At 47.6% G+C, this 25,080-nt stretch overlaps 3 protein-coding genes and 8 non-coding genes across 17 annotated transcripts; 4 read left to right on the plus strand and 7 right to left on the minus strand.

The window, feature by feature from the left end:
* Positions 1-81: 81 nt before the first annotated feature.
* Positions 82-5,144, minus strand: aadat (aminoadipate aminotransferase). Its single transcript, XM_040179648.2, has 14 exons — positions 4,925-5,144; positions 4,556-4,627; positions 4,180-4,348; positions 3,797-3,905; positions 3,606-3,680; positions 3,296-3,505; positions 3,042-3,107; positions 2,844-2,926; positions 2,627-2,723; positions 2,023-2,084; positions 1,880-1,944; positions 1,347-1,453; positions 454-555; positions 82-341 (listed from the first exon to the last, which is right to left on the minus strand). Exons 2-14 carry the CDS (start codon positions 4,620-4,622, stop codon positions 300-302), a joined length of 1,254 nt encoding a protein of 417 aa, XP_040035582.1. The 5' UTR covers positions 4,623-4,627; positions 4,925-5,144; the 3' UTR covers positions 82-299.
* On the plus strand, positions 5,083-8,303 carry ino80b (INO80 complex subunit B). Of its 5 annotated transcripts, none has more exons than XM_040179657.2 (6): positions 5,083-5,191; positions 5,589-5,713; positions 6,191-6,374; positions 6,487-6,659; positions 7,245-7,417; positions 7,503-8,303. In XM_040179657.2, exons 2-6 carry the CDS (start codon positions 5,674-5,676, stop codon positions 7,965-7,967), a joined length of 1,035 nt encoding a protein of 344 aa, XP_040035591.2. In that variant the 5' UTR covers positions 5,083-5,191; positions 5,589-5,673; the 3' UTR covers positions 7,968-8,303. The 5 variants fall into 5 exon arrangements, with proteins under 5 accessions (XP_040035591.2, XP_040035587.2, XP_040035592.2 ...); XM_040179653.2 differs by having other exon boundaries at positions 5,155-5,389; XM_040179658.2 differs by having other exon boundaries at positions 5,155-5,389; positions 7,281-7,417.
* intu (inturned planar cell polarity protein) lies at positions 8,295-24,512 on the minus strand. 3 transcript variants are annotated; one of them, XM_040179620.2, is made up of 17 exons: positions 24,446-24,512; positions 18,419-19,044; positions 18,074-18,159; positions 16,301-16,504; positions 14,741-14,859; positions 14,556-14,645; positions 14,347-14,424; positions 14,061-14,244; positions 13,576-13,629; positions 13,400-13,462; positions 12,954-13,169; positions 12,761-12,853; positions 10,748-11,155; positions 10,536-10,630; positions 10,252-10,441; positions 8,869-9,011; positions 8,295-8,748 (listed from the first exon to the last, which is right to left on the minus strand). In XM_040179620.2, the coding sequence occupies exons 1-17, from the start codon at positions 24,475-24,477 to the stop codon at positions 8,637-8,639; spliced, it is 2,793 nt and encodes a 930-aa protein (XP_040035554.2). In that variant the 5' UTR covers positions 24,478-24,512; the 3' UTR covers positions 8,295-8,636. The 3 variants fall into 3 exon arrangements, with proteins under 3 accessions (XP_040035554.2, XP_040035556.2, XP_040035553.2); XM_040179622.2 differs by lacking the exon at positions 24,446-24,512 and adding an exon at positions 20,431-20,788; XM_040179619.2 differs by lacking the exon at positions 24,446-24,512 and adding an exon at positions 19,776-20,074.
* Positions 9,132-9,203, plus strand: trnad-guc (transfer RNA aspartic acid (anticodon GUC)). The gene has a single exon. It is a non-coding gene; the product is annotated as a tRNA-Asp (tRNA).
* Positions 9,672-9,743, plus strand: trnad-guc (transfer RNA aspartic acid (anticodon GUC)). The gene has a single exon. It is a non-coding gene; the product is annotated as a tRNA-Asp (tRNA).
* On the minus strand, positions 11,755-11,826 carry trnad-guc (transfer RNA aspartic acid (anticodon GUC)). The gene has a single exon. It is a non-coding gene; the product is annotated as a tRNA-Asp (tRNA).
* On the plus strand, positions 12,323-12,394 carry trnad-guc (transfer RNA aspartic acid (anticodon GUC)). The gene has a single exon. It is a non-coding gene; the product is annotated as a tRNA-Asp (tRNA).
* Positions 15,985-16,058, minus strand: trnan-guu (transfer RNA asparagine (anticodon GUU)). The gene has a single exon. It is a non-coding gene; the product is annotated as a tRNA-Asn (tRNA).
* Positions 21,017-21,232, minus strand: LOC120823173 (small nucleolar RNA U3). The gene has a single exon (XR_005712812.2). It is a non-coding gene; the product is annotated as a small nucleolar RNA U3 (small nucleolar RNA).
* Positions 21,975-22,190, minus strand: LOC120823185 (small nucleolar RNA U3). Its single transcript, XR_005712823.2, has one exon. It is a non-coding gene; the product is annotated as a small nucleolar RNA U3 (small nucleolar RNA).
* Positions 22,938-23,153, minus strand: LOC120823162 (small nucleolar RNA U3). Its single transcript, XR_005712801.2, has one exon. It is a non-coding gene; the product is annotated as a small nucleolar RNA U3 (small nucleolar RNA).
* Positions 24,513-25,080: the final 568 nt, after the last annotated feature.

Raw genomic sequence — 25,080 nt, forward strand, 5'->3', positions numbered from 1 at the left:
ATAAGTTATTTGTTCTATCTGTGATTAAAACATTTAAATGGTTCCAGTCGAGCAGCAGTCACAAAAACACAAAAGACGATATGATAAAAAAAAAAGTAGTTTACTTTTTTGTACATGTAAAACATAAGTACATCCTCCCTGTGTAGTGCAACTCACTGCTACAAATGGTTCAATAATCAGCACTAAGTACAGTACATACGTTCTGAGCTTCTCCTCTTCACTGTGTCACACAGTATCCAAATACATTCAAACTTTAGCATTTAAAAATACAACCTCAATAATAATAATCAGACGTTTGATCATAAAGCCTCTTTGATGAGAGAAGAGAGTCTTCTGAAAGCCTGTTGAAATGATTGTGAGAGATTAGAGTCATAATAGAGCATGTGAGTGTATACGTGTGTGCGTGCGTGACCATGTGTGTGTGTGTGTGTGTGTGTGTGTGTGTGCACCTACCTCATCAATCTGCTCTGGTGTGGAGAGAGAGAAGGCCGCTCTGACGTAAGGACAGGGCTCACTACTGTTGATCATGAAGACGCCTCCAGGGACCAGCAGCACCTTTTAGCACACACACACACACACACACACACACACACACACTCAGTACTGTTGCACAGCTGATCTCTTCACGCACCGGAGCAAACAAGACAATCAGTTCTGTTGTAATTAAAGAAATGTTTGAAAATAGTCCCACATAAACCATCCATTCGATTGCCTATTGTCTAAGTGAATACATTTTTATCCTGCGTTTCGGAGCATGGCTTTGTGCTAAGCTACGCTAACCGACTTGCTGGCTGTGGCTTTATATGTAACCGACAAATACGAGATCGGCATCACTCTTCTAATTTCTTATCCAAAATCCCCGTTCTCGTGTCTCGTCCCAACGCCTACAACGGAGACAGACCCGCAATCATTACAGATTGAATCACGGCAAAGATAAAAGACAAAGACTCTCTTCTAATCTCAAGTGCTGCTTTGTCGGCACAGAAGAGGGAGACTGGGAGTCTTCACTACCTGCTGTGTGGAGGGAAGTGTGCAAAACCTTGGAAAAGCCTGATTGCACCCACTCTTGTTTATTACTCAGCTAATCGTATATCTGCTAGCAGGGATTTACGAATGTGTGTGTGTGTGCACGCAATAGCCACTTTAAATTCCCCACCCTACACTCTGTCCAGACACGAAACCGGCCTGGTGCCAAAACATCTGCTCGCAACCAGAGAGACACAGAAATGCATTCTGGGTACCTGCTTTTTGCATAAAAAGAGCACCTTCAGTCGACCTTCAGTCGAGAGGAGATTAATATGTGAGGGGTTAGACAGAAACACAACAGGAACACATTGTGCGCTGACCTCCTTCTCCAGGGCTTTCTGCATAATCAGCTGCTGGGTGTCGGCTACGCCCTTCACTTTGATCCACAGGAACATGCCGGCCGACGGGGTGTGCCACTCTGCCACATCTAACACACGGAGCACACGGGAGCAGAGGAGGAAAAGAACACGTGTTTGCTTTCTGACTCATATCAGGATTTCTCCTCGTTTGTCGCTTTCGTCAGTCCATCTAAAACAATTCTTGTCGCTTGAATTACATGCGGAGTGTCGAAGCAGTGGAACCTTTCACACAATGCAGTGGGAAATGCCGTGACGTGTAGTTTGTCAAATGGGCGCTAGGTGTACTGTGCCGGATGAAAAACAAAAGCAGACGACACAAAAACTAAACAAGCTCTGTCTTTTATGCGTCTCGCTTGGTACAGAATTCGGTTTCACCCCGTTGAGTTTACTTGTAAACAGACAACAGGGGAGTTTTTCCAGAAGGAACGTTGACACTGTTTTCAAATCCAGAGAGCCGATCAGAATGTGTGCGTACATGCCCGTCTCTCACTGACCTCTGAGCCACTTGTCGGCAGAGCTGATCATGGCATCGCGTTGTTTCCTGTAAAACTCAATCACCCTGTGAGAGGAAACACAAACAATGGCTGCCTTGTTTTTTTGCTTTCTTGGAGAGTCAACACTTGGGTGTGCGACGTACCGGTCGATGTGCTGGAGGAAGCCCTCTTGGCCCCAGCTGTGCAACAACTGGGACACCATGAGCTGAAAGGAGGCAGAACGTAACGTGTGAGAAGGGCCCGGAAACCAAAGTGCTCCTACGAGCACAGCGCACCTGTTCTTTGTCAACGCGGCCTAGAAATGTTGGGTTTTTTCCCCGGCGGACACGTGTCCCATTTAGAATCTTTGTGCGTTATTGCCAACGTTTAGTCCAGATTAGACTAGGAAAGCAGAGTCGAGGATCGAATCAAAGCAGATCCTAATGAATCTCCTTCGACTCCTCTGCAGCTGCTGCTGATCCAGACGCAGGCTGCAGCGTGACGACCCCCCCCCCCCCCCCCCCCCCCTCCTGGGGGGGATAATGCTTATCCGTGGTGCCCGAGGGGAGGGGAACCGAAGCCGAGTACGTGGGTAGACTACACATGCTGCACAGCGCCCTGATGTGTGCCAGCTGCCGCCTTAATGCGACTGTCTGGCTCGATCTGCAGTTTCCGTGCTCATGTTCATCAAAGATTCATCAGTACCGTTCATCAGTCATGCAATGTGTGGACTGAGCACCGGGGCTGCGAAGCTAATGTTTGATTCACCTGCGTGAAGGTACTCGTGTGCATCGTGGAGGCCTGGATGTGCAGCACCACCCGGTCCACCAGCGGCTTGGGACCCGTAACGAAGCCAATCCGCAGCCTGGGACAGAGGGAGACGCGCGGGCCGACCGCCAAAGACACGCGAGGTCAACCAGGGCTAATGTGGGGAATTACAGCAGCACGTTAAATGATGGGGAAGGACACACACATACACACTCACCCTGAGGACAGGATCTTGGAGAAGGAGTCGGTCCTGATGATCCTCCCGTCCACGTCCATGGAGAGGAACGTGGGAGACCACGGCTGCAGATGAATGACAAACATGAATGAAAGAATAACCAGCGCGTTTGCACTGTTCCAAAGGGCAGCCTATGAAGCAATGAGACCAAGGAACCATTTCACCTTTTCTTTGACAAACCTTGTCAAACTGCAGGAAGTAGTACGGGTCGTCCTCGATGATGAGCATGTCGTACTGCCTGGCCAGCTATTTAAACAGATGGGAGGTCTTTAGTAGAAAGTATGAACCTCATAACGGGCTTATTAATGCAGTCGGACCTTCACCGACTGCATTAATAAGCCCGAGAAAAGAGCCATTCGGAGACCATATGCAGTCCTGTTTAGGACGGACTGGGTATTTGTGTCGTGACTCCTGCAGGATGAGGGGAAACAAACCTCGTACACTTCCTGCTTCCTCTGAGTGGTCATGGAGGCACCAGTGGGGTTTCCTCCGTTGGGGATGGTGTAGAGGACCTTGGGGGCGGTGCTGCCGGGCTTGTGGACCTCTGACGGGTCCCAGCGAGACAAAACCTCCTTCAGCGCGGCGGGTATCATGCCGTGCTGGTCGCTGGGGACGTTGATCAGGTTGCAGCCGAGCGGCTGAAGCTGCAGAGGAAGGCAGAAGGTCGGAGGGTCACGGCGGCTCCAGTTACCGCGTTGCGCAGGATTGTTGTTGTTGTTGTTGTTGGAAAGAAAGCGCTCTCACCGCTGCCAGTGTGCCCGAATACGTGGGTGCGTCCAGCAGGACGTTGTCCCCGGGGTTGACCAGCATCTCAAACACCTATAACGCACAAAAAAAGAATCTCATCACAGGCCAAGCTGGTACACGAGTAAGAATGTATTGGAACATAATGTCTTTGCAGGATGCCTGGCTACAGTAACGGGCGGCGCCGGTACCTTGCAGAGGCCTTCCTGGCTCCCCGTGGTCACACACATGTCCATCTCCATCGGCGGCTTGTGGAGGTCCTTCTGCAGGCTCTTCATCCACGTCAGCAGCTCAGGTATCCTACGTAGGAACGGCACAAAAAACTATTTATATAAAAATACTGTACATTTCCCTATTTGCTATTTTCAGTTGCAGTGTTTTGAGAGGCATCAAAAGTAATTTTTGGGACGGTGGGCTGGATTCTAAACGGAGACGTTGGGGTTGCGCGGTCACCATCTTATTCTCTAGAGGGCCCGAACTATCCGGCATCACCGCTCACTCAACCGTCAAAACCACTGGAATCTCCAGGTGGGGCGATGGTGGCCGATTGCGAATGACGCCTCGTCTGCCTCACCCATTGGAGGCAGAGTACTGCAGGGCCCTCTTCATCGTGGCCTCGTCGAAGGTGAGCGTCGGCCCGTTCTTCACCTCGATGGACGCCGACCGGAAGGGGAAGGTGTCGGGGTTGGGCGCTCCGCCGGCCAAAGAGATCAGGGACGCGGGCGACCGCTGCTGCAGCTCGGCTTCGGAGATGGAGAGATTAAAGACTGTTATGAACCGTGTTCGTGTTCCAGCACGAGGTGACGTTGATTAAATGCACGGAGACATTGACATGCGTCACTAAAGCTTTGCATTAATTGACATGAGAAGCACGACCTCCAGGTGTTTACGGTATGATTTTGAGGAGGTTCCCTGTGTCAGCATCTGTATTCCAGGAGATGAACACTTACTCAGCATCCGGATGGGGGAAGGCTTCCTAGCTGCGCTCACAGCGGTGAGGAACCGAGCGTAATTCATGATTCCTGTGAAGTAATAAAATCATGATAATTTACCCGTACATGATAATGAATATATTGGATTTTTTTTGCTATCGTATGAAAAGGTTGCAGTTTATAAAAATGGAACTTGTGTGACGACTTAGTTGCCCACATTCAGCGTGCTTGCCGTAAACTACTCAACTGTAACCGCTAAATTTGACGGAATCCGACCAGCTGGGAACAATGTACGAGAAGCTGAGCAGACTACAACGAGCAGGTTAACAAGAAGTATAAATGAGTCATAACGGGTTTAACTCGACCACGTTCAGCGTCGTAACTGACCTTGCGTGTCTCAGCTGAAGCGCCCCGGTGGCTTCTGGGTAACGTACTCCTTGAACCGCAAGACGTCGACGGTCTTTTGCGGTTCCACTACTCTGGTGACATGTTTGTCGTCTTGTTGTTGAAATTGATGTCACGTAACTATTTCGATGCATCAATATAAGGTGGTAAACGTTAACATTGTGAAGCGGAAGCCGTTGGTTATTTTAATTGTCTCTCCCATAGAGGGCGGTCCAACGAACGCGAGGGCTCAGACTGACCGGAAATTACGTAAATAAACTTCCGTGTTTTTATCATGGCTTAGTCGAGCTAGCTTAATTTTAAATCAGTTACATTCCAAATTGCCTCAGTTTTGTACCCCGTATCGGGTATTTTCTATTTGAATTGGTAACTTGAATGTTTTTCCTGGATGGCAGTTTTGTTCAGGATGCGTGATGGAGAATGTGAACGCCTTCTCGGCTAAATAAGGTAACGTGAAGTTAACGGGCCTGTTCTAAACAACCGTTGGCCTGGCGTTAAATCACTTACTAAATATATTGTAAGCATTGCTCTGTTTATATTCGGGTATGGCTTCGCTAACATGACGGATACAGCGAATTAACATTCACTTCAAGTGTTTCCCTTTTTATCAATGCTGCATTAACAGGTGTGTGTCTCTCCTCTGCAGAGACGAGCCGGTGAAAACACGTTGAGATGTGAAGCCGCAGACCGACGCTCCTGTTCTTGGCTTTTACATCCTCGTCGTCGTTCCAATGGGGAAAAGGAAAGACATGATTCACCCCAGGTTTCTCGGTAAGCATACGACATTAAGTGTATAACATTCATACGTTACAACGGCGCAATTAAGCTCCATTTATGTTTACGTGTGCACTCACTTGCTATTCAAAGTGACACATTATTAACAGCCTCGTCATGAACACAAATCTCCATGAAAGATGTTGGTTACACTTTATGGCCGTTTTGGAGAGCAGTGTTGTGAAAGTGGGCAGTTATTCTCAACACTAACATAGTAGACTCCTCCTGGGAGCGTATTATCTTCTACCACTGCCCGGTTCTCGCAGCACATTCCTTTATTTTACAATTGATACATTTGTAAACACCACTTCTGAGAAATGGACAAAATGTACTGTGCAAGATCAGAAGTCTGCATGTAAATCTTCTCGATCAACGGAGGCATTTGTAGGAAATGGGGAAAAAACCCTAAAAGCCGCCGTTATCTGCTAGTTTATACATGTTTATTGCATTCATCTGTGGCCTCCCCCTCTGCAGGCGAAGGCTGCTCCAGCCTGCACAGCGTGCACAGCGTGCACAAACGGAAACACAAGAAGCACAAGAAACACAAGAGGAAGCATCACAGCTTCACAGAGGCCCCGGAGCCCGTCGCGGTTCCTCGTCCTCCCCCGCAGCTCCGCCTCAAGATCAAGCTGGGAGGACAGACGCTGGGGACCAAAAGGTGAGGCGGGATGAGGAGAGCGATCGGTGTGGTTTTGGGGGGGCGTTGACGGTGCTCGTCTTCACCAAGACCCAATCAGTCACAGAGCTTCTGTTTCCTGTCCGTAAAACAGTGTTCCCACCTTCACCGTGCACCCCGGTGTGGCTTGTCCTCCCACTCCCTTGATGATTATCAATAATAATGACGACAACGATGATGATGATGACGAGGACGGCGATGATGATGATGATGATGACGACGACGATGAGCCGTCTGTGCCTTTGGAGCAATATCGGGCCTGGCTGGGTAAGCGTGCAATAATTTAATAAGGAGATACTTTAGACTGGAGCTTTATGAAACGTTTTTTTCTGGTATTCAAGTTGGATCAGTTTTGTTTTTGATTAAACTATTATTTAATGCATAGATTGCAAGCTGTTACGCTGAAAGAAAACTAAACGTGCCACCGAAATTGATTTGTGTATCCAAATTAGTGTGCAATAGTTCTGAAGAGTTACACACTGCAGTGATTTCCAAAAACTACTTCTGTAATTGTTGCTCTTAAATTAACTCTAGATGAAGTAAATGCTTTACAGTTAAAACACTATCATTTTATGTCTAAATATAAGAAAGTAAAATTTAAAACGGTCAAATTGACACATTTTCATTGCCAAGAGGTTACAAAAGAGATGTCTTTAAATGTAACCAACTACAATGTATGGCATTAACGAAAACATAAGTTAGGTTAAAATATATGGACGGCTTTAACAAAGCTGTACGTAATTATAAGACGACACCCACAGAAGTCTCGATGGATACATTTGTTCTCCTGGATTCAAATCCCCCGTGACACGGCCCTAGTTGAACAATAAATTGGTGTTTGTTCTGTGTCAGATGAAGACAGTAACCTGGCCACATGCCCTGTGCCAGACATAGACTCCGACTCCATGCTCGGCGTGCCGGTGGACGAGGAGGAGAGGTGGCTGGACGCCCTGGAGAAGGGAGAGCTCGACGACAACGGGGAGCTGAAGAAGGAGGTGGACGAGTCTCTGCTCACAGCCAGACAGGTGAGGGAGAATGTACTGTAGTGCCCCATTGATTAAAAAGAAATTGGCGATGTTGCTACAATCATGTCTATTTGTGTGTGTCCAGAAAGCCCTGTTACACAAGCAGCAGAGCCAGCCTCTCCTGGAGCTCCCCATGGGCTACAAGGAGAAGGAGATGACGGTGGAGATGATGCAGAAGCGCGAGGAGCGAGCCCGGAAGAGACGCCTGCAGGCGGCCAAGAAGGCGGAAGACAGCAAGAACCAGACGATCGAGAGGCTGACGAAAACCAGCAAGGCCAAGATCAAGAGCATGAGGGAGAGGAAGTCCAAGCAGAACCAGTGTCCCATGATCCGGTACAGCGACTGCGCCCTGGGCATGGCCGTCTCCTTCCCCGCCGGGGTCACCGCGCCCACGCCGGCGCCTCCCCGTCCTCCGCCGGCGGCCCCGGCGAGCTGCGGGGTCCACGGCTGCACCAACCGCAAGAAGTACTCGTGCTCAAAGACCGGGGTTCCTCTCTGCAGCCTCCGGTGCTACCAGGCCAACCTGCTGCTCGCTCAGAGCGCCGCATAGGCGTGGAAAGGGACGGACATTAGCCCGACGCAGGCGCTTCTGTGGCCCAATGCAACCGGACATTTGTCTTTTTTGTTTTTGGACTGAATATGTGGATTTTTCATGTGCTGTGTCATTAATAAGGATTTTTTCAAATTCAATTATGTACATTATAAAAATAAGAATTAAAAAGTGTAGCAACAAAGATAATGTTATGATTTCCAGTTTGTTGAAGACTACATAAATATTTTTGTTACATATGGAAAAAACAACATTTCCACTACCATTGATTACTTTGTTGATAATGTACAATTATGTTTAGGAGGTTGTAAACGAATAAAACAGAAACCGAATTCATTCTTTAATCTTCTTTGAGAAATTACTCCATACAAACTGTACATGTTAAATTAACAACTGGAAAGGCTTTCCAACACAGCAAACAAACCTTAATCGTCCCGTTTCCACAGAGACTCGTGCAACAGCTTAGTTATCAACCAGTTAATTGGTTGAGCTTGGTAAAGTTTACAGCCGCTAACTTGCTCTCAGCAGAAGAGGCTTTTCCTCGACTCAAAGCCTCTTTGGTCACCAGTGGTCAAACTCTGCTGTGATCAGGGTTCTTTCCAAGACGGGCCTTCGGTGTACAGGTGTAACAGGAAATGTTGGGGAGTCGGAGAGTCTGGGATGTTGAGGTCACAAGGCCAGGCCAAAAGAGAGTCTGAAGGCCATCTCCACAGGAACTTCTGCCACCGAGTCATGGAAACACACGTAGAACTCCTGAGGGACGGGCTCCAGCAGCATCCGCCTACAAGATGGGCACACGAGGATAGAAGGGCTTTGACTTGAATCCCTCCCCAGCAATAAAACCAGTTTTTAAAAGGAGTAATAGGGTTTGTGTGTATCAAAATAGGGAAAGTTTGCGTACCCTATGACCCAGTAAGTCATGGTGGGAGCGGGCTTCCTCTGGTCGGTCCAGTTTTCGGGTTTACACTGAAACAGGACCCCCTGTTCCTTCACGGGACCCAGACCCCACCCCCCGCCCCGAGGCCGGTCTACAGGCCGCCGGCCCTGCAGAAGAGAAGACGAGAAGCGGCCATTATACTATGAACTTTTAATGACTTTCTTTGACATGTTTTATCAGGACTGTATCGTCTATAAATCCACTAGTATCCCGCTTCTAGACACCCTTCCTCGTTAGTATAGTGGACAGTATCTCCGCCTGTCACGCGGAAGACCGGGGTTCGATTCCCCGACGGGGAGTTCTTTTTTTCTTCTTTTCTTTGCCAGAGTCGGAACATTCTGATACATCAGCACTTCTACTATTGATCTACAACTAAATCCACAAGGTAAAACAAATACTATGTCGTTGCATTTGGCAAGGAAAAGAATTTACGACGTTTAACCTCTCATCATATCTAACTTGTAAACGGCTCCATAGCGCAACTAGTGGTCAAAGATATATTACATCCGTACTGGATTAGCACTACCATAGAGATTGAATGGGACTCGCTTTAGGGAGTTTAGCTAAAGAAATCCCCGATTGGATGGGCTGCTACATGTTGTGTCTGCACCACAGCGCCGTGGTCAAAGATATATTACATCCGTAGTGATTTAGCACTACCATAGAGAATAAATGGGATTCCGTTTAGGGAGTTTAGCTAAACAATCCCGAGAAGTACTCGTATGTATCGCCTCTAAATAGCCTAGTATCCCGCTTTTAGTCATCCTTCCTCGTTAGTATAGTGGACAGTATCTCCGCCTGTCACGCGGAAGACCGGGGTTCGATTCCCCGACGGGGAGTTCTTTTTTTTTTCTTTTCTTCTTCGGGTCGGAACATTCTGGTACGTCAGCACTTGTACTAGTAAACTACAACTAAATCCAGAAGGCGCAAGGAGAAGTGGATTAACACTACCATAGATAATAAATGGGAATCGTTTGAGATTTTAGTCCCCAAAGGGGATCACTTAAAAAAGACAAAGAAGTTGTGGTTTTGTTCAAGTAGTACAATCTGGTATTGACTTTAACATCACCATTTCTACTATTAAACTACAGCTAAACCCACAAGGCAAAAATACTATATTGTTGCCTTTTTCAGGAGAAATAATATACAATTGGTGTGTTACCACATACATTAAGAATTTACTTTAAAGTTACACATGGCTGATATACCTAATAAATAATTGATAGTTACAACTACACAGACTCACAGAAGCTTTGTCAGTTCAACACCTCTTATTTACACTCAAGCCATTAACCAAGGTGAGACGAGGGATGAGCTACAGTCTCTAAGCAGAGAACTCTGACTCACCTTGGCAGGCAGGCTCTGCTGGAACGCGGCCCGTATGGAGAGGCAGCAGTGGTGGAAGTTACGGATGAGCTGTGGGTGGATGGAGCCGCTGAGCTGAGCCACCTCCCTGTGGGTCGGAGCGATGAAGATCCCCTGAACGGTTTCCATCAAGACGTAATGGAACAAGGTGTTCTCTGCGCCCGAGGTCAATCTGTCACAATAACAAAATGTAGCTTTACTTCTAGCAACATTCAGCGCAAACACAATTAGGGGGAGAGAAAATGCTGCATTTCACCACCACTCACTTTGTGGTGTTGTACATCTCCTCCGCCTCCCTCTCAGTCAGGGTCTTCTTCAGGGTGCCCAGGTAGAACGGGTTTGGGTGCTTCATTCGGGGGATCTGATAACAAGGTATGAAAGAAGCATGAGACAAAACACAACACATCCATTCGCTCCCTCGTTGCAGCGATGCATTCTTGCGTTAAATATCAGAATCAATGATGGACTGCAAGTGTACCTTAAAGAGGCCTCCGCTGCCTCCACTCCCATCGGACCCCCCGGATCCCAACGAGTCCCGGCGCCCCCCCAGCTTCCTCGCCGAGTCCGGGGTGGAATGCGGACTGAGGCCCGGAGCCGTCGACGAAAACGATCCTGACCCGGCGTCCGTCTGTCCATCGCTCCCGCTGTCAGCCAGGCTCCTCTGCGGGCTGGACCTCCGGGCCTTCTCCCCAAACAGGCTACGGCCTCTGGACCTGGAGGACGAGGAGCCTTTAACAGCCCCCGCTAGCTTGCTGAAGACGGGGGAGGCGGAGGAGGCAGCAGGGAGGAACCAGTCGGCACAGGACAGGCAGGGGGTAGGCGGAGCGTTGAGACGCTCCTCAATGCCCGCTTCCAACACCTCCAGCTGCAGCAGTGTGGCCTTCACCTGGACCCAGGATGTAGGACAGAGTGATCGACGTATTGTTATTTTCTTGACGGGCTTTCTGTTTGCAGAAGGTAAACTAAAACCACAAGACATAGGAAGTAGTGTGTTGTATGCCTCAAGCAACCAGTCAAGTTGCAGTTTACATTTGAGCCGGATGGACATTTAGACACCCATAAAAAATTAAAACATAAAACAAGCTCATTTGAAAATGTACTCTGAGACGTCATTGTCCTAATGACATTTGTCTCTTTTGTTGTACCTAAAGTTAACACAGCGGCACAGGAGACGTGTGCTGTCATCCTCCTCCTGTGTGACTGAAACTCTTTGACGAGCCAAACGGCTCTACAGCACAAACTAATGGCCAACGATGTATTACATCCGTAGTGGTTTAGCACTACCATAGAGAATGAATGGGATTCCGTTTAGGGATTTTAGCTAAAGAATCCCCTGGTGTCGCCAGTCACCAATTCCTAACGTGTACTGACATACAAAATTGTCCTTCTCCTTCCGCCTTTTGGATTTAGTTGTAGATCAATAGTAGAAGTGCTGATGTATCAGAATGTTCCGACTCTGGCAAAGAAAAGAAGAAGAAAAAAGAACTCCCCGTCGGGGAATCGAACCCCGGTCTTCCGCGTGACAGGCGGAGATACTGTCCACTATACTAACGAGGAAGGGTGTCTAGAAGCGGGATACTAGTGGATTTACAGACGATACAGTCCTGATAAAACATGTCAAAGAAAGTCATTAAAAGTTCATAGTATAATGGCCGCTTCTCGTCTTCTCTTCTGCAGGGCCGGCGGCCTGTAGACCGGCCTCGGGGCCGGGGGTGGGGTCTGCTCCCTAGACGCAATCGATCGAATTCACTAACTGAAGTTTGTAGTCAAATCTCACAGTAAATAAATGACAGTTTTTCTTCCTATTTCTACTGTCCCGTGATTTTAGCTTTGTTTCTGCTCCTCGTCCAATAAATTTCCCTCCTCCGGGAATCCCACCTCGATTGCCTGCTGGCGGCACCTGAGGATTCCTTAGCTAAAATCCCTAAAACGATTCCCATTCATTCTCTATGGTAGTGCTAAACCACTACGGATGTAATACATCTTTGACCACTAGTTGCAGCTGTTTTACGCTGTTGAATAAATACCCTGCTATTCCATTACCCTTCAGCCTTCCTCGTTAGTATAGTGGACAGTATCTCCGCCTGTCACGCGGAAGACCGGGGTTCGATTCCCCGACGGGGAGTTCTTTTTCCCTTCTTTTTTTCTTTTCTTTGCCAGAGTCGGAACATTCTGGTACGTCAGGATTTCTACTAGTAAACTACAACTAGATCCAAAAGGCGGAAGGAGAAGGACAATAATGTATGTCAGTACACGTTAGGAATTAACGTCAAGACGTTCAACCAGATCACATTAAACTGGTAAAAGGGCTGCAGCACAACTAGTGGGCAAAGATATATTACATCCGTAGTGGATTAGCACTACCATAGAGAATGAATGGGACTCGTTTTAGGGATTTTAGCTAAAGAAGTCCCCAAAGGGATCACTTAAAAAAGACAAAGATGTTGTGGTTTTGTTCAAGTAGATGCATCTATGGTATGACAGGGGTCACCTGATCCACGTAAACACAATCAGGTCCTGTAGAGCCCAGAGCTGGTGAAGCACAGCCACCTGCCTCCAACAGCACACACTGCATGAAGTGCCTCTGAGGTGGAGAGATAAAGGAATAAGTGCAAATAAATACAACAAAACAAGACTGTGAATGGATGATGGGCAAAGAAGACAAGGAGATTTTGCCTCCTTACCAATCCAACGATGAGGAGGAAGTGACGTCCTTCAGGCAGGTTGTAGCCGGGCGTTGTGCTGCTGCTGTTGGCTCTCTGCTGGGGGAACACCTCCCTCCAGATGACCAGCTGACCCACCCGCTGCTCAGAGGCCAGCGGCAGCAGGCAGTAGTGCTGGCAGTACAGGCACACGTCCAGCAGGTCCTCTTTGGGCAGATGGTTGGCTATCAGGTAGGACTGGAGGGTGGGCATGCGGATGACGTAGGCAAATGGTCAGTAAATAAGGAGCTGAGGGCTTTGCAGCCAGCAGAACAAATAGAAAAATAAACCTACGGACATAACATCCGTCTGGCTTCAGTGCCTTTCAATGGACTCATTATTATCCATCTTTGTTCATGTACATGTATATTACAGGTGGGGGGCAGTATAAATATGAAAAAGCTGCTGGTGTCTCTTGATTGACTCACCTTGTAGAACAAACAGGAGCCGAGAATCAGGTACAGTCGCCTCAGGCCAAAAAAGTCCTCAGACTGTTAAAGGACAAAAGATAAATTAAAAGACTAAGAAGAGGACAACATTAACAAGATCACACATCTTGTTTTTGAGACAAATGTCCCTCCAGGTGACAGTGGTATTTTCTTACCATTTCACCAAAATCAGAAGACTCAAAATCAGAAAGCACAGTCTCCACTTCCATCTGGGGACAGAGAAAGTAAAATATAAGTGCAGTGTCTATTTGTCAAAAGGAATAACTGTCCAAACTAATTTTGCATTAAAAAGGGCCTCTGATGCTTCATTTAATAAATCGTCCAGGGTTGATTTATTCTAGTGATCACACGCAAAAACATTTCTCCTGCAATCTCTTGGCTCAACAGGAAATACCAGGTAACAAAGTAATCAAACTAATGAAATAGCGCCAACAATCAGTGTGAGTGACGCATTGTCGTTCTCCACAGTGGACACTAGGGGGCGCACAGCTGCATCTGTGACAACATCCCATTCAACCTGGTGAGGAAACGATGGACAAAATGAGACGTGACGAGCTGCCGTTGCTGCGTTAACTTTACAACACCTCTCCCATAAATAATATAAACACTTCTATAAACAATATTCTTTGATTTGACGCACCTTGATTTCCGGGGGCAGCGTGAGCCATCGGACCGCTGGCAGCCCGTCGAGGAAAAGGGTCCCCGAGACATCGGCGGCGGTCGCTGAGGCGCCGTCCCTCAAGCGGAGCGGCTGGATGAGCTGCTGGAAGAACAGGCAGAAAAAGTGGTCCAACCTGGGAGCGTGGTCCTCCTCACGGAACGCCCTGCCGAGGACACGGAACGAGAGTTGGAGAAATTGGAATGAATTAATTGGAGAAACATTCTTTTTATGCACGTGCCGCTTTAGGCTTAAAAGGCCGACTCACTTGTCCAAGGAGCCGTACATCACTTTCAGTGTGCGCACTACGTCTCCCACCACCGTCTGCAAGTACAGCAGTGGAACCCTGGAGGGACACGAGGAAATGCCAAAAGCAAGCGTGAACAAACTTCGGCTTCGACAGTTTATTTTTAATGGCGGTCGATCGCGTTGACCCTGGTGGCTAAAAGCGAGAAAGCTGTCGTGTGATCCCACTACCTGTCCGCGGGGAGGCCGATGACCAACAGGTAGCCGCCCTCCTTCCAGTAGCCCACGTGAACCAGCCGCTTCCCGAGAAGGAGAGAAGAACTAAAAAAAAGAAAAGAATGGGAGACGGTGATATATATTCAAAAGGCCATTATAAAAGGATGGCAAAGCTTTCGATGGTACCGTGCGTCCCCTACCTGAGGATCCGCCCCCCGGTGACGTTCTCCAGCATGTCACACAGCGTGAGGAAGATGCCCCTCACCCCTTTCAGCTGGCCGGACGCCTCGGAGGCCGGGTACTGGTACAAGATCTCCTCCTGCAGACACAAACACACGTCCGCACGTGAGCGTGTGCCTAACGGTGTCGTGACAGCCGCCAACAGGAAAATGCGAATAATGTACACTTGATAGGGAAATAGCTGCATCACCAAAATGCGTCTCCTCTAAATCATGCTTTCGCAGGAAATAACCGCAGACGCTTTCAAAAGGGGTTCCGGCAAAACCACATTGTGGTTGTAATTATCCCAAGAAGAAACTACAGAGAGACAGCAGAGCGGATTCAGATTAATATTCCTCCCAGCACCTCAGGAACTTTAGATGACGCCTGGGCGGGAAGGGGGTCAGAGGTGGTGGGTGAGGGGGCTGAGGACCCTTAATGAATGGGCCCTCGGAGCCTTGACAACCACAACAAAGGAACAAAAACGTCTTCAATCACAAAACCACCGCGCAGCTCAGACTCAAACCAACTTCTCAGAGTTCCGCCAGCCAGCAATTAAAAGGCCTGAAAAAGTGTGGGCCGGAAAACCGGTGAGGTTTACAAGAAAAACACACACTGTGGGATCAACACTTACAAGTGAACATAAAGAGTAGATGAGGAAATAGTGTTTCCTGACAGCCGTGTGGGTTCAATCTAAAAGAAGAGAATAGACTTCACAGCAGTTGAGTGACCCGACGTGGCCGGGAGGAATTCAGTGGAAGCTTCCGGGCGTGAGATTTCCTACACACCTCGGGTCATCCTTCACACTCAATTAACAGAATACTCCTCCGTGCAGCTGAGGCCTTCGGGCACAGTTCTTTCCCGGCTGCTCGGAGTCAGCGGGCTGTTGACCACAGAGCGGTGCTCAGGTTTCACTGTGACCCGCCGTCTTTCCAAAGGGGACGGAAAAAACGTGTGGTCGTCCAGGGTTTATGTATCAGCGGCAGCCGTTAGCTCCGGGTTCTTCTGTCAGATCTATTTATTTTCAATTTAATGACAGGATTTAGGTTTTGTTTTCTACTCCCAGAAGCCGTCAAACTGTCCCTCCTCGTTGCTCCTTAATAACAGCCCGTTCCCACTGAGGAACTCTGATCTTTTCTCTCCAAAACTTCCACGGTTATTTGTAACTTCACCACGTTACTTATTAACATGACGTCTTCTGTTATTTAAAAAAAAAAAAACAGTGCGTCCCTGGGTGGGCTCGAACCACCAACCTTTCGGTTAACAGCCGAACGCGCTAACCAATTGCGCCACAGAGACGGCTGTGCTGCAGACCCCTGGTGGAGAGCTTTATAATGTCCAAAGAGTTACAGTCACATGTGACCTTTGTGGTAGTTTTTATGCAACTTTAATGCAACTTGTGCCACCGCCAGAGCTCAAAGTGGGGTTCTACAACATTGATCTTCAGCCGACTATTATGCTCAAACTATGTGGGTCTTAAGGCGCAATAGAAAAACGCAAAGCAGTGAGCCTGGACTTCTTCATCTTAGACACAAACTTACCTCTTCCTGCGGCGATGCCGAGTCCAGTTTGAGAGAGAGGAACATGGCAATGTGCGGGACGTGTCCGATGGACATCTGAAGCTCCGCCGTGTCCTCTCCCCACAGCAGACGCACCAGCTGGCTGACCGGGGGAGAGGACGCCTTCGTCCTGCGGCCCGGTGAAGCGTCGCCGACCTGAGGCGCCGTCTCCAACGTCAGCCTCACCTGCGGGAGGAGAAGGGGGAGAACGGGAGGGGAAAGGGTGAGGACAAAAATAATTTCATTGAATCAGCCTGCCTAGAAGACATTCTCAGAGTTCATTCATTTATATGTGTATAAAAGAAGGAATCAGTCAATATGGGCCTGCATGATATCCACGGCAAGAAATGTTAACGGTACAAATGTGTCTGTTGTAGGAAAAACACCACAGCTGTTGAGTGAAAAGCAGGATGCTGATTTTCTGAGGTTAACTAGCATAGCAAATAGCACCAATCTGTGTGTGTGTGTGTGTGTATGTGCGTACGTGCGTATCCAAGCCCGTTTGACTAATAACAACCAGACGTCTTTATCTCAAACAGACATATTATCTTCTTCAGTACCAGCAGAGCAAAAGCACAACCGAGGAGGTTCTGCTGGGTTTAAACCCCAAAAACCGCTGAGGGGGGCCCTGCAGACCCAGTTACACGCTCTAACCACCGCATCTGAACCGGACGTACCCAGTTTGTCTGCAACACAGAATGTGGAATATTATTCAACGACCCAAAAGGAGCGTCTGGCTCCTCACCCGGGCTCTGCTCGGGTCCGTGACAGACCTAAAGGCAGACATTTAGTGTGTTCCTGGGAATAAATGAGCTGCTGAGGCTGCTGCTTTCGTGGGCAGTCCTCGATCACGTGCTGCCTACCAAATATGCTGAAGGGAAAAAGGGGGGGTCAAAAAAGTGAAAACTGTGTTTTTCTAATCCGCCCATCACTCCCAGAACCCCTCCAAGGTCTCCCAGCGCCGACCACAGGACACGCGGCGCCTGCAACTGGGCCGCCCGCCATGTCAGCCAACTCCAGGTCTATTATTAAAGAAGAGCGGAGCCGCGGCGGAGCTTCCGAAGCGCTGACTCGGAGGTCAATGTTTTGGAACCAGTTCTTGAGGATCCCCGCGGGGTGCGAGAGGTGGCTTTGATTGGACTGAGCGTAGGGAGTCAAAATTAAAATCAGAAGAAGAAAGAAAAAACACGTTTAAATGGGAAAAATCTGAGAGGCTCGTTGGGCTTTCTGCATCACGTACGGTCATCATAAACAATGAGGAGCGACCAATAGGACGCAGCGCTCGCTCACTGCAAGCAAAGGTCACGGTGGACGGACTCGGACTCCGACAATTGATTCTCAGGACATAATAAGTACCGTCTGCGTTCCACCAGGGAGGGCTGGCCCCCGTCCTGCAGCAAACACACACACACACACACTAACTCTGTCATTAGCAAATTCCTACTTTGTGATGGTCTGCTTTTTGGTTAAAATCCACGTACTGTGGATTTTTTTTTATAGTCACTGCTCAAATCATCATTTCTCTAATTGAGGGTTTTTCTAACGTCAAACCGCAGCGACTTTCCATTCACATTCCAGCTGCTCAGAAGAAGCCTTTGCATTTTAAAGTCATTTATTCTCCATACGCAGCGTCCTGTTTGTGACGAGCCAGGAAACTAAAGCTCTGAATGTGGAAACGTTCGCATGACGGCCCTCAAACGGAGAATAGCGGAAACGAGCTCCCAGCGACCAATAATCCGCCCGGCAATCACTGACCTGCGTCGGTCCCGGGATGCAGGACAGAACCCTCTCGATGTTCTCAGAGGTCACGTCCACATCGTCCACGGCCACGAGCACGTCACCTGAACACGGCACCGAGAAAAAGGCACATACGTGTATCAGCACATCTGGGTCCAAAACTAAACAGCAAATGGATGACGCTCCTTCTATTTCAACCGGTCTAATTGTTTGAGCGCGGACGTTTGCGGTGGAAGCCGTCCGATCACGCCCAGTTCGACCCGACGCTCAGCATTTTAGCTTTGGGCTATTTGCTTTCTCCTTTTATGTGGTGTGGAAATGAAGAGTAGAATCACCAGTTCGCCCCCTCGTAAGGCTTCTCACCTATCAGAATTTGGCCACACTTGGCGGCCGGGCCGTTGGGTACGAATCCACAAACGGTGAGTCTTTCCTCTCGGCTTCTGCTCCACGAGGCGCGGTGCACCACCCCCAGCAGCGCCTCCAGCAGCCCCCCACCCTGAGACAGAGGGGTGGATGGACCTCCGAGGCGTTTCGGGTTCAGGTAGACGCACACCTCCTTTAGCTGCTGCTGCTGCTGAGGAACCGTCACGCCCGGCCTTTGACCGGGCTGGTTCTTAAGGATGGAGGCTGGGGGTGATGAAGTGGAGGCGTCTTTGCCCCCATCCTTTCCATCTCCATCTCTGCCTCCGCCTTCTCCTTGCGGAGATGGCCGGCGTTTTCTCCTCAGGATCCTGGCTAACCTCTTGAGAGTGGGCTCGCCGTTCCCTTGCGAGCCGCGTGGCTGCGGATTCTTCTTCTTCTTCTTCTTCTTGCTGTTGTTCTGCTCCGTGATGACCTCGGCCGTCTCCTCGCTAAAGCGAACGTGATTGGTGGACACGCCTTGGCCGGCGGCTTGGGCCAGTGCGGCCTCCTCTTCGCCATCACTCAGCTCCAGGTAGAAAAGCTCCCCATTCTTCTGGATGTCGTCAAGCCATTCTGGTTCCAGGTCACTGAGGGGAACGAGCGAGGATTAAAACAGAATCCAGGCTGGGAGAGATGCACCGACTTTACTCAATATGAGGACTCGTCACCATTTGACCTTTTGGTTAGCGTGAGATAGCTGGCAGGTTTTCTGTTCCGATTGCACTGTCCAATAAATGCCTCAACTCGCTACCCATCATATCCACATTTATGCAGTTTAAGCTTCTTTTTGTTGTTTGTTTTTGTTTTCAAACGTATGTCCCACTACTGAGTCGAACGCATGATAATATTTACTTTTACAGTATCAGTCAGTAACCTGCAATCACATGCTTGACCAAAAGGGTGGGCCGGAAAAAAAGGGGAGATATTTTCCCTCTTTGGTTTCTCTCTATTTAAACCCGCTTTGAAGAACCTGTGGTTCGCAGCTCTGAAGGATTGCCCATAAATAAACCGAGGAACGCAAGTAGCACCCAATTATTTAAGGAGGTTTACCTCCCAAATCGAAAGCCCTCCAACAAAGCGTCAAACAGGGGAAGAGACGCGGAGACACGTACAGGTTACGTGTGAGTAAACTGCTTGGATCTAAAGACTTTGATATCAGAAACTTAAACGCTCGTTGATGTTTTAACCGACAAGTCACAGCGTCTCCTCCCAACAAACTGTTCTCTCTCTCTCTCTCTCTCCTCGCGCACGCGCAATCGTCCCTCGCTTCTGGGGTTCTCCTGCCAGCGCGTGCACGTGTTTCTCTTCTCCTTCTTACTCGGAGCAGTAACTCGGCGAGGAGGACCCGCCGTCTTCTTCCTCCTCCTCCTCCTCCTCTTCCTCCCGACCGCCGGGAACAGCGTCTTCGGTACGCGCGTTTGCGACGGCCATCCGTGTTACGCGACGTGCTCCGCGTCCTCTCGTGCTCGCGCAGCGCGTCTGTAATAACTTTATAGATTAAGAAACTAACACAAAAAAAAAAAAAACTATTCTCAACAGCGGCGTTCGCTCGCCATGTTGGAAGCGCCGATGAGCGCGCCGGCTGTGGTCAGGTGACCCGCTCGGCCCGCTGTGATTGGCGGGCGGCGCAGTTGCCCCTAACAACGCAGAAACTTTTAGTGGTCCTCTGCCGTCTGGCGTGGGAGACCGAGCGACTGGGTTAAATAACGCAGTGACCACACCAAAGCCCATAGTAAAGTTGCAGGGCCGGTTAAAATAATTCTGGCGGAAATAAACACTGATGTCACTTAATAATGTCACGCAGGATAAATTACTAAACGTGTTGCTCCTCCTCCCCGCGGGCTTGCACGAGTGTTTTATAAATCCCCTCCGGTATTAAGGAGACATCTGCACCTCTAACCCGAACAACTCTCTGTAAGATGAAGGTACTCGTGCCATCAGTGCATCGCGTATCACGTCAAGCCTTTACTGACCTGTAAAGGAGAACACTCCGGATGGAGTCAAAATCATCTAAATTTTCAGAAAATGAACCTCCATCTGCAGACACGTTAAACATCATCGGCGTGTCATTTTCTCTCCAAACCGAAATCTATTGTCCATTTTATAAAATCCCAATGTAAAACTCCAAAAAGGTCCATATGGAAAAACTTAAACCAAACTGCCCTCGTGCCAACTAAACAAAAAATAAATCCCCCGCATGAACCCCGCCGTGCGGGCTGAGCTGCGACAGAAACGAACCCTCCTCCGGCTTCTCACGTGGGTCACCGCCTCGGAGGAGCGACCGGTCCAACACCTCACGCACCGAGCGCGGAACCTCCGCGATTGGTCCCCGCGGTCCTTCTTTGGCAAGTGGACAAAAAACACGCCCCTCGCCCTGGACTTGAAATACTTGCATAGAATGAGTAGCAGTTTATTTTATTCAATTATGTGGCCGAGTACTTTGGCACGTGATTTGACCCACGTGCTGTAGTTGCATATTTTATATGTCAATATGGTCTAACGAAAACTAATAGTCGACCGCTGATTTGGCTTTGTATTTATTTTATACAGTATTGCACTACCACTCCGCACATACTCTTCCCCTCTATGTCCCCGAGGAGACATAGAACGGTCATCAAAAGCGGACAGCGTGTGAAATGAATCAAGTCTGTCCGCCCGCTTCGCGCTCAGGGAAGAGTATCACCATCTCTTCATCGTGGTTAGCGAGACCAAACAAATTAGAAACGCATTTCTCAAGTCAGAAACTATAGAAATGATCCCTGAAAGTATAGTCTTAACCTCTGCAGTGATCCCGCCCTGCTACTACACCGACGGGCGGGTTCTTCTCTGTCAGGGTGCCGACATTCAAACACGTGCACGTGGTGTTTACACCGATAAGGAGTGAACGCGCCGGACACGCGTCATTACACGCGACATTACACATTAACACATGTTCTAAACAAACTATAGCAACATTGAAAGCGAACAATTATAATATCGGTGTTTTGCAGGCGGACTGAGACCACGCGTACTCCAGGTGACCAGTAAAAAGCTCAGCTGAAGAGCCCTCGAATAGTGGCTCCTTTATTTCTAAGAACTCGGCACTTTGATTACCGGAAGAAACAATTACGCAATTTTCATGAGTTGGAGCACTGATTCATGTTGCTGTTTTTTAATGGCAGGAGTTTTACAAAAACCTTTAAAAGTTGTATTCCAGATAAAAAATTATTCCAACTGTGAGGTAGCTGATTATGGGGAGATGTTTGTGACATTGTAAGTATCAAGGAACGTGATCATAATTATCTAGTTCTGATGAAAGTATTGCTCGTGATTTCACATAACGCAACAATTAAAATAGGGAGAATTATAACATCCATAGTGAATCGAGACACGCAGCACAACGACTTAATGGCCAATCTGAGTAGGAATTATTCACACACATCTGTGCCAGGTATAATGCAACTACAGACGCTATTAGAAAGGAGGTCAGTGCGTACATTTTTATTTGATTTAAATTTATGTTGAACATCAATGCACTACCACTCCGCACATACTCTTCCCCTCGATGTCCCCGAGGAGACAAAGAACGGTCATCAAAAGCGGACAGCGTGTGAAATGAATCAAGTCTGTCCGCCCGCTTCGCGCTCAGGGAAGAGTATCACCATCTCTTCATCGTGGTTAGCGAGACCAAACAAATTAGAAACGCATTTCTCAAGTCAGAAACTATAGAAATGATCCCTGAAAGTATAGTCTTAACCTCTGCAGTGATCCCGCCCTGCTACTACACCGACGGGCGTGTTCTTCTCTGTCAGGGTGCTGACATTCAAACACGTTGCACGCGGTGTTTACACCGATAAGGAGTGGACGCGCCGGACACGCGTCATTACACATTAACACGTGTTCTAAACTATAGCACTATAACTAAAGCAACATTTAAAGCAAAGCAAAACAATTGTAATATCGGTGTTTTGACAGAAACCACGTGTACCCCAGGTGACCAGTAAAAAGCTCAGCTGAAGAGCCCTCGCTAGTGGCTCCTTTATTTCTTAGGACTCGGGGGAATAACTGGACTTCAACGCGAGCGATCGCGACAACCCCTCCCGCACTTTGATTACTGGAAGAATCAATTACGCAATTTTCTTGAGTTGGAGCCCTGATTAATGTTGCTGTTTTTTAATGGCAGTTTTACAAACCCTTTCAAAAGTTGTATTCCAGCTAAATAAGTTACTCCAACTGTGAGGAAACTGTTGTTGGGGGGATGTATGTTACATGTTGCAAGTAAAAGTATCGAGCAACGTGATCATAATGATCTGTTTGAAGGTAATGCTCGGGATTTCACAGAACGCAACAATAGATAACGGGCAATTATGTCATTACGGTGTAGAGACGCGCAGCACAATGACAAGAATAAATCAGATATGACGTCATTAATATCCCGTGGATTGCGGATTATTCTGTCTTCCTCGATCTTGATAAAGTTAATTTTAAACATCATTGCACTACCACTCCGCACATACTCTTCCCCTCTATGTCCCCGAGGAGACAAAGAACGGTCATCAAAAGCGGACAGCGTATGAAATGAATCAAGTCTGTCCGCCCGCTTCGCGCTCAGGGAAGAGTATCACCATCTCTTCATCGTGGTTAGCGAGACCAAACAAATTAGAAACGCATTTCTCAAGTCAGAAACTATAGAAATGATCCCTGAAAGTATAGTCTTAACCTCTGCAGTGATCCCGCCCTGCTACTACACCGACGGGCGGGTTCTTCTCTGTCAGGGTGCCGACATTCAAACGCGTGCACGCGGTGTTTACACTGATACACATGACCACAAAATAATATTCAACTAGCTAACACTGGATAAAAGTCACACATTTCACATTAATATATATTTTTAGTAGCATTTTAAGCGTAAACTTACAAATAACCACTATTTAGCAACCAGAAAAATATGTCAACACTGTTTCTTTAACAGTATAAAGAACAGCGTATACATGACAGCCGTTTCAACGATAAAAGCTTATAAAACCATTAAATTATCTAATAAAATATTCATTTTGAAATACCCACAATGCTGCTCGGTGGAATACCTCCCTCGTCAGAGTCTCTCATTGGCTGCTGAGCTCCTGCATGGCAGCGTGTTAGCTTCAAATGCTAACATCTGCAGGGCGATAACTGTTATTTTTAAAGCCGGTATTTAAGACAATCCCAGTATAAGTATATTGGCGAAATGCCGTTGTGACATTGTGTGGATCAATGTCATATGTGAATACTGTCACCACGGAAGAAACGAGCAAATTAAAGTTTTAACGTCAAGGTAAGCTGGTTAGTAACCTGGACTGAGTGTGCACCCATTTTTGTCTTCCGACCTCAAACGAGCTCACACGGTAGTTCCTTTGCGTTGACAAATGGTGGCGGCACGAGGAAACTTTTGGAAGTACTGAATAAAAAATAATATGGTAGTTAGTTGACATCTTATTTCATTACACAAACACATCGGTGGTTGCGGTAGAACAGCTGAATAGTGATGATTGACTCGTCACCCCACACGTCGTATAACGTTATCTTAATTAACGTTAAAACGCAACATTAGCAAGCTAACTGAAAGTTTAGTTACTCACAGCATTGACAGTCGCTTAAGAATGCTAAGCTAGCGCACATTTGCAACTAGCGGTCCGCGCCACGACTTTGAGGCAATATTTGGAGGCAAACTGAAGAACGTAATGTTTACCCCGAAATCACCACGCGTTTAGTAAAGACGGGAACTATCGTCTCGATAAGAACCACACACTGCTTACGTTAAAATAATAACTTTAAGGTAAAGGTAGCAAGGTCAATCCTAGCTAGCATAACTAACCTTAACATTGAGGGCAAAACTCTCAGCGAGTATTTTATTCACTCAAATTACGTTACCTCACAGTTTGAAAGGGGAAGCCCCAAACGCTTAAGATGCTAAACACCTTATTAATTAGTCATACAAATCATGTGAATTAAAATAAGGCAATAACTCACCACAAATCCATCATTCGAGCTCCATTGCGCATGCTCGGTAGGGACAGGACGAGAAAGTTCACAAAGGTCAAGCTGAAATTAAAAACGTATATTAACATTATATCGTGTGCTCTTTTTAAAAAGTGTTTTGAAATAATTAGAAAATACGGTTCGGAGTTTATTGCGAAGTAATAATGACGATCTTCAATGTATAAATAGTGAAATATTATTCTCAGTATTTTCTCACTGTGTATTTGCAAGAAGTTCGCTTTAGTTTCTATTTTACGCCGTCATTTCAAGCGATTTCAAACCTTTACATTCGGCTTCTTTTGTCTCTCATTGTTTCATCGGCCCGTTATTTTTGTTTGGGCATTACTTTATGGAAGTAAATGAGGATCCTAATAATGAATCAAGTTTGAATGAATAACACAAGTACGTGCTATAGTCAGACGTGTGGCCTATGTTTGTGTTTCTGAGAAGAATTTACACAGAGAACTTTGGCAGGATTATAAAATGCACACGAATGAACATCTGTGACTAAACACGTGATCAACATAGTTTCATATAGTGTGTTATAGCTTCCCAATCATTAATCTATGTGCTTTTTCACCGCCCTCTCCGGACGTGTCGGGGGAACGTGAACCTTCACACTTCTG

The sequence above is a fragment of the Gasterosteus aculeatus genome, chromosome 7 (assembly GCF_964276395.1).
Source record: "Gasterosteus aculeatus chromosome 7, fGasAcu3.hap1.1, whole genome shotgun sequence".
NCBI lineage: Eukaryota > Metazoa > Chordata > Actinopteri > Perciformes > Gasterosteidae > Gasterosteus > Gasterosteus aculeatus.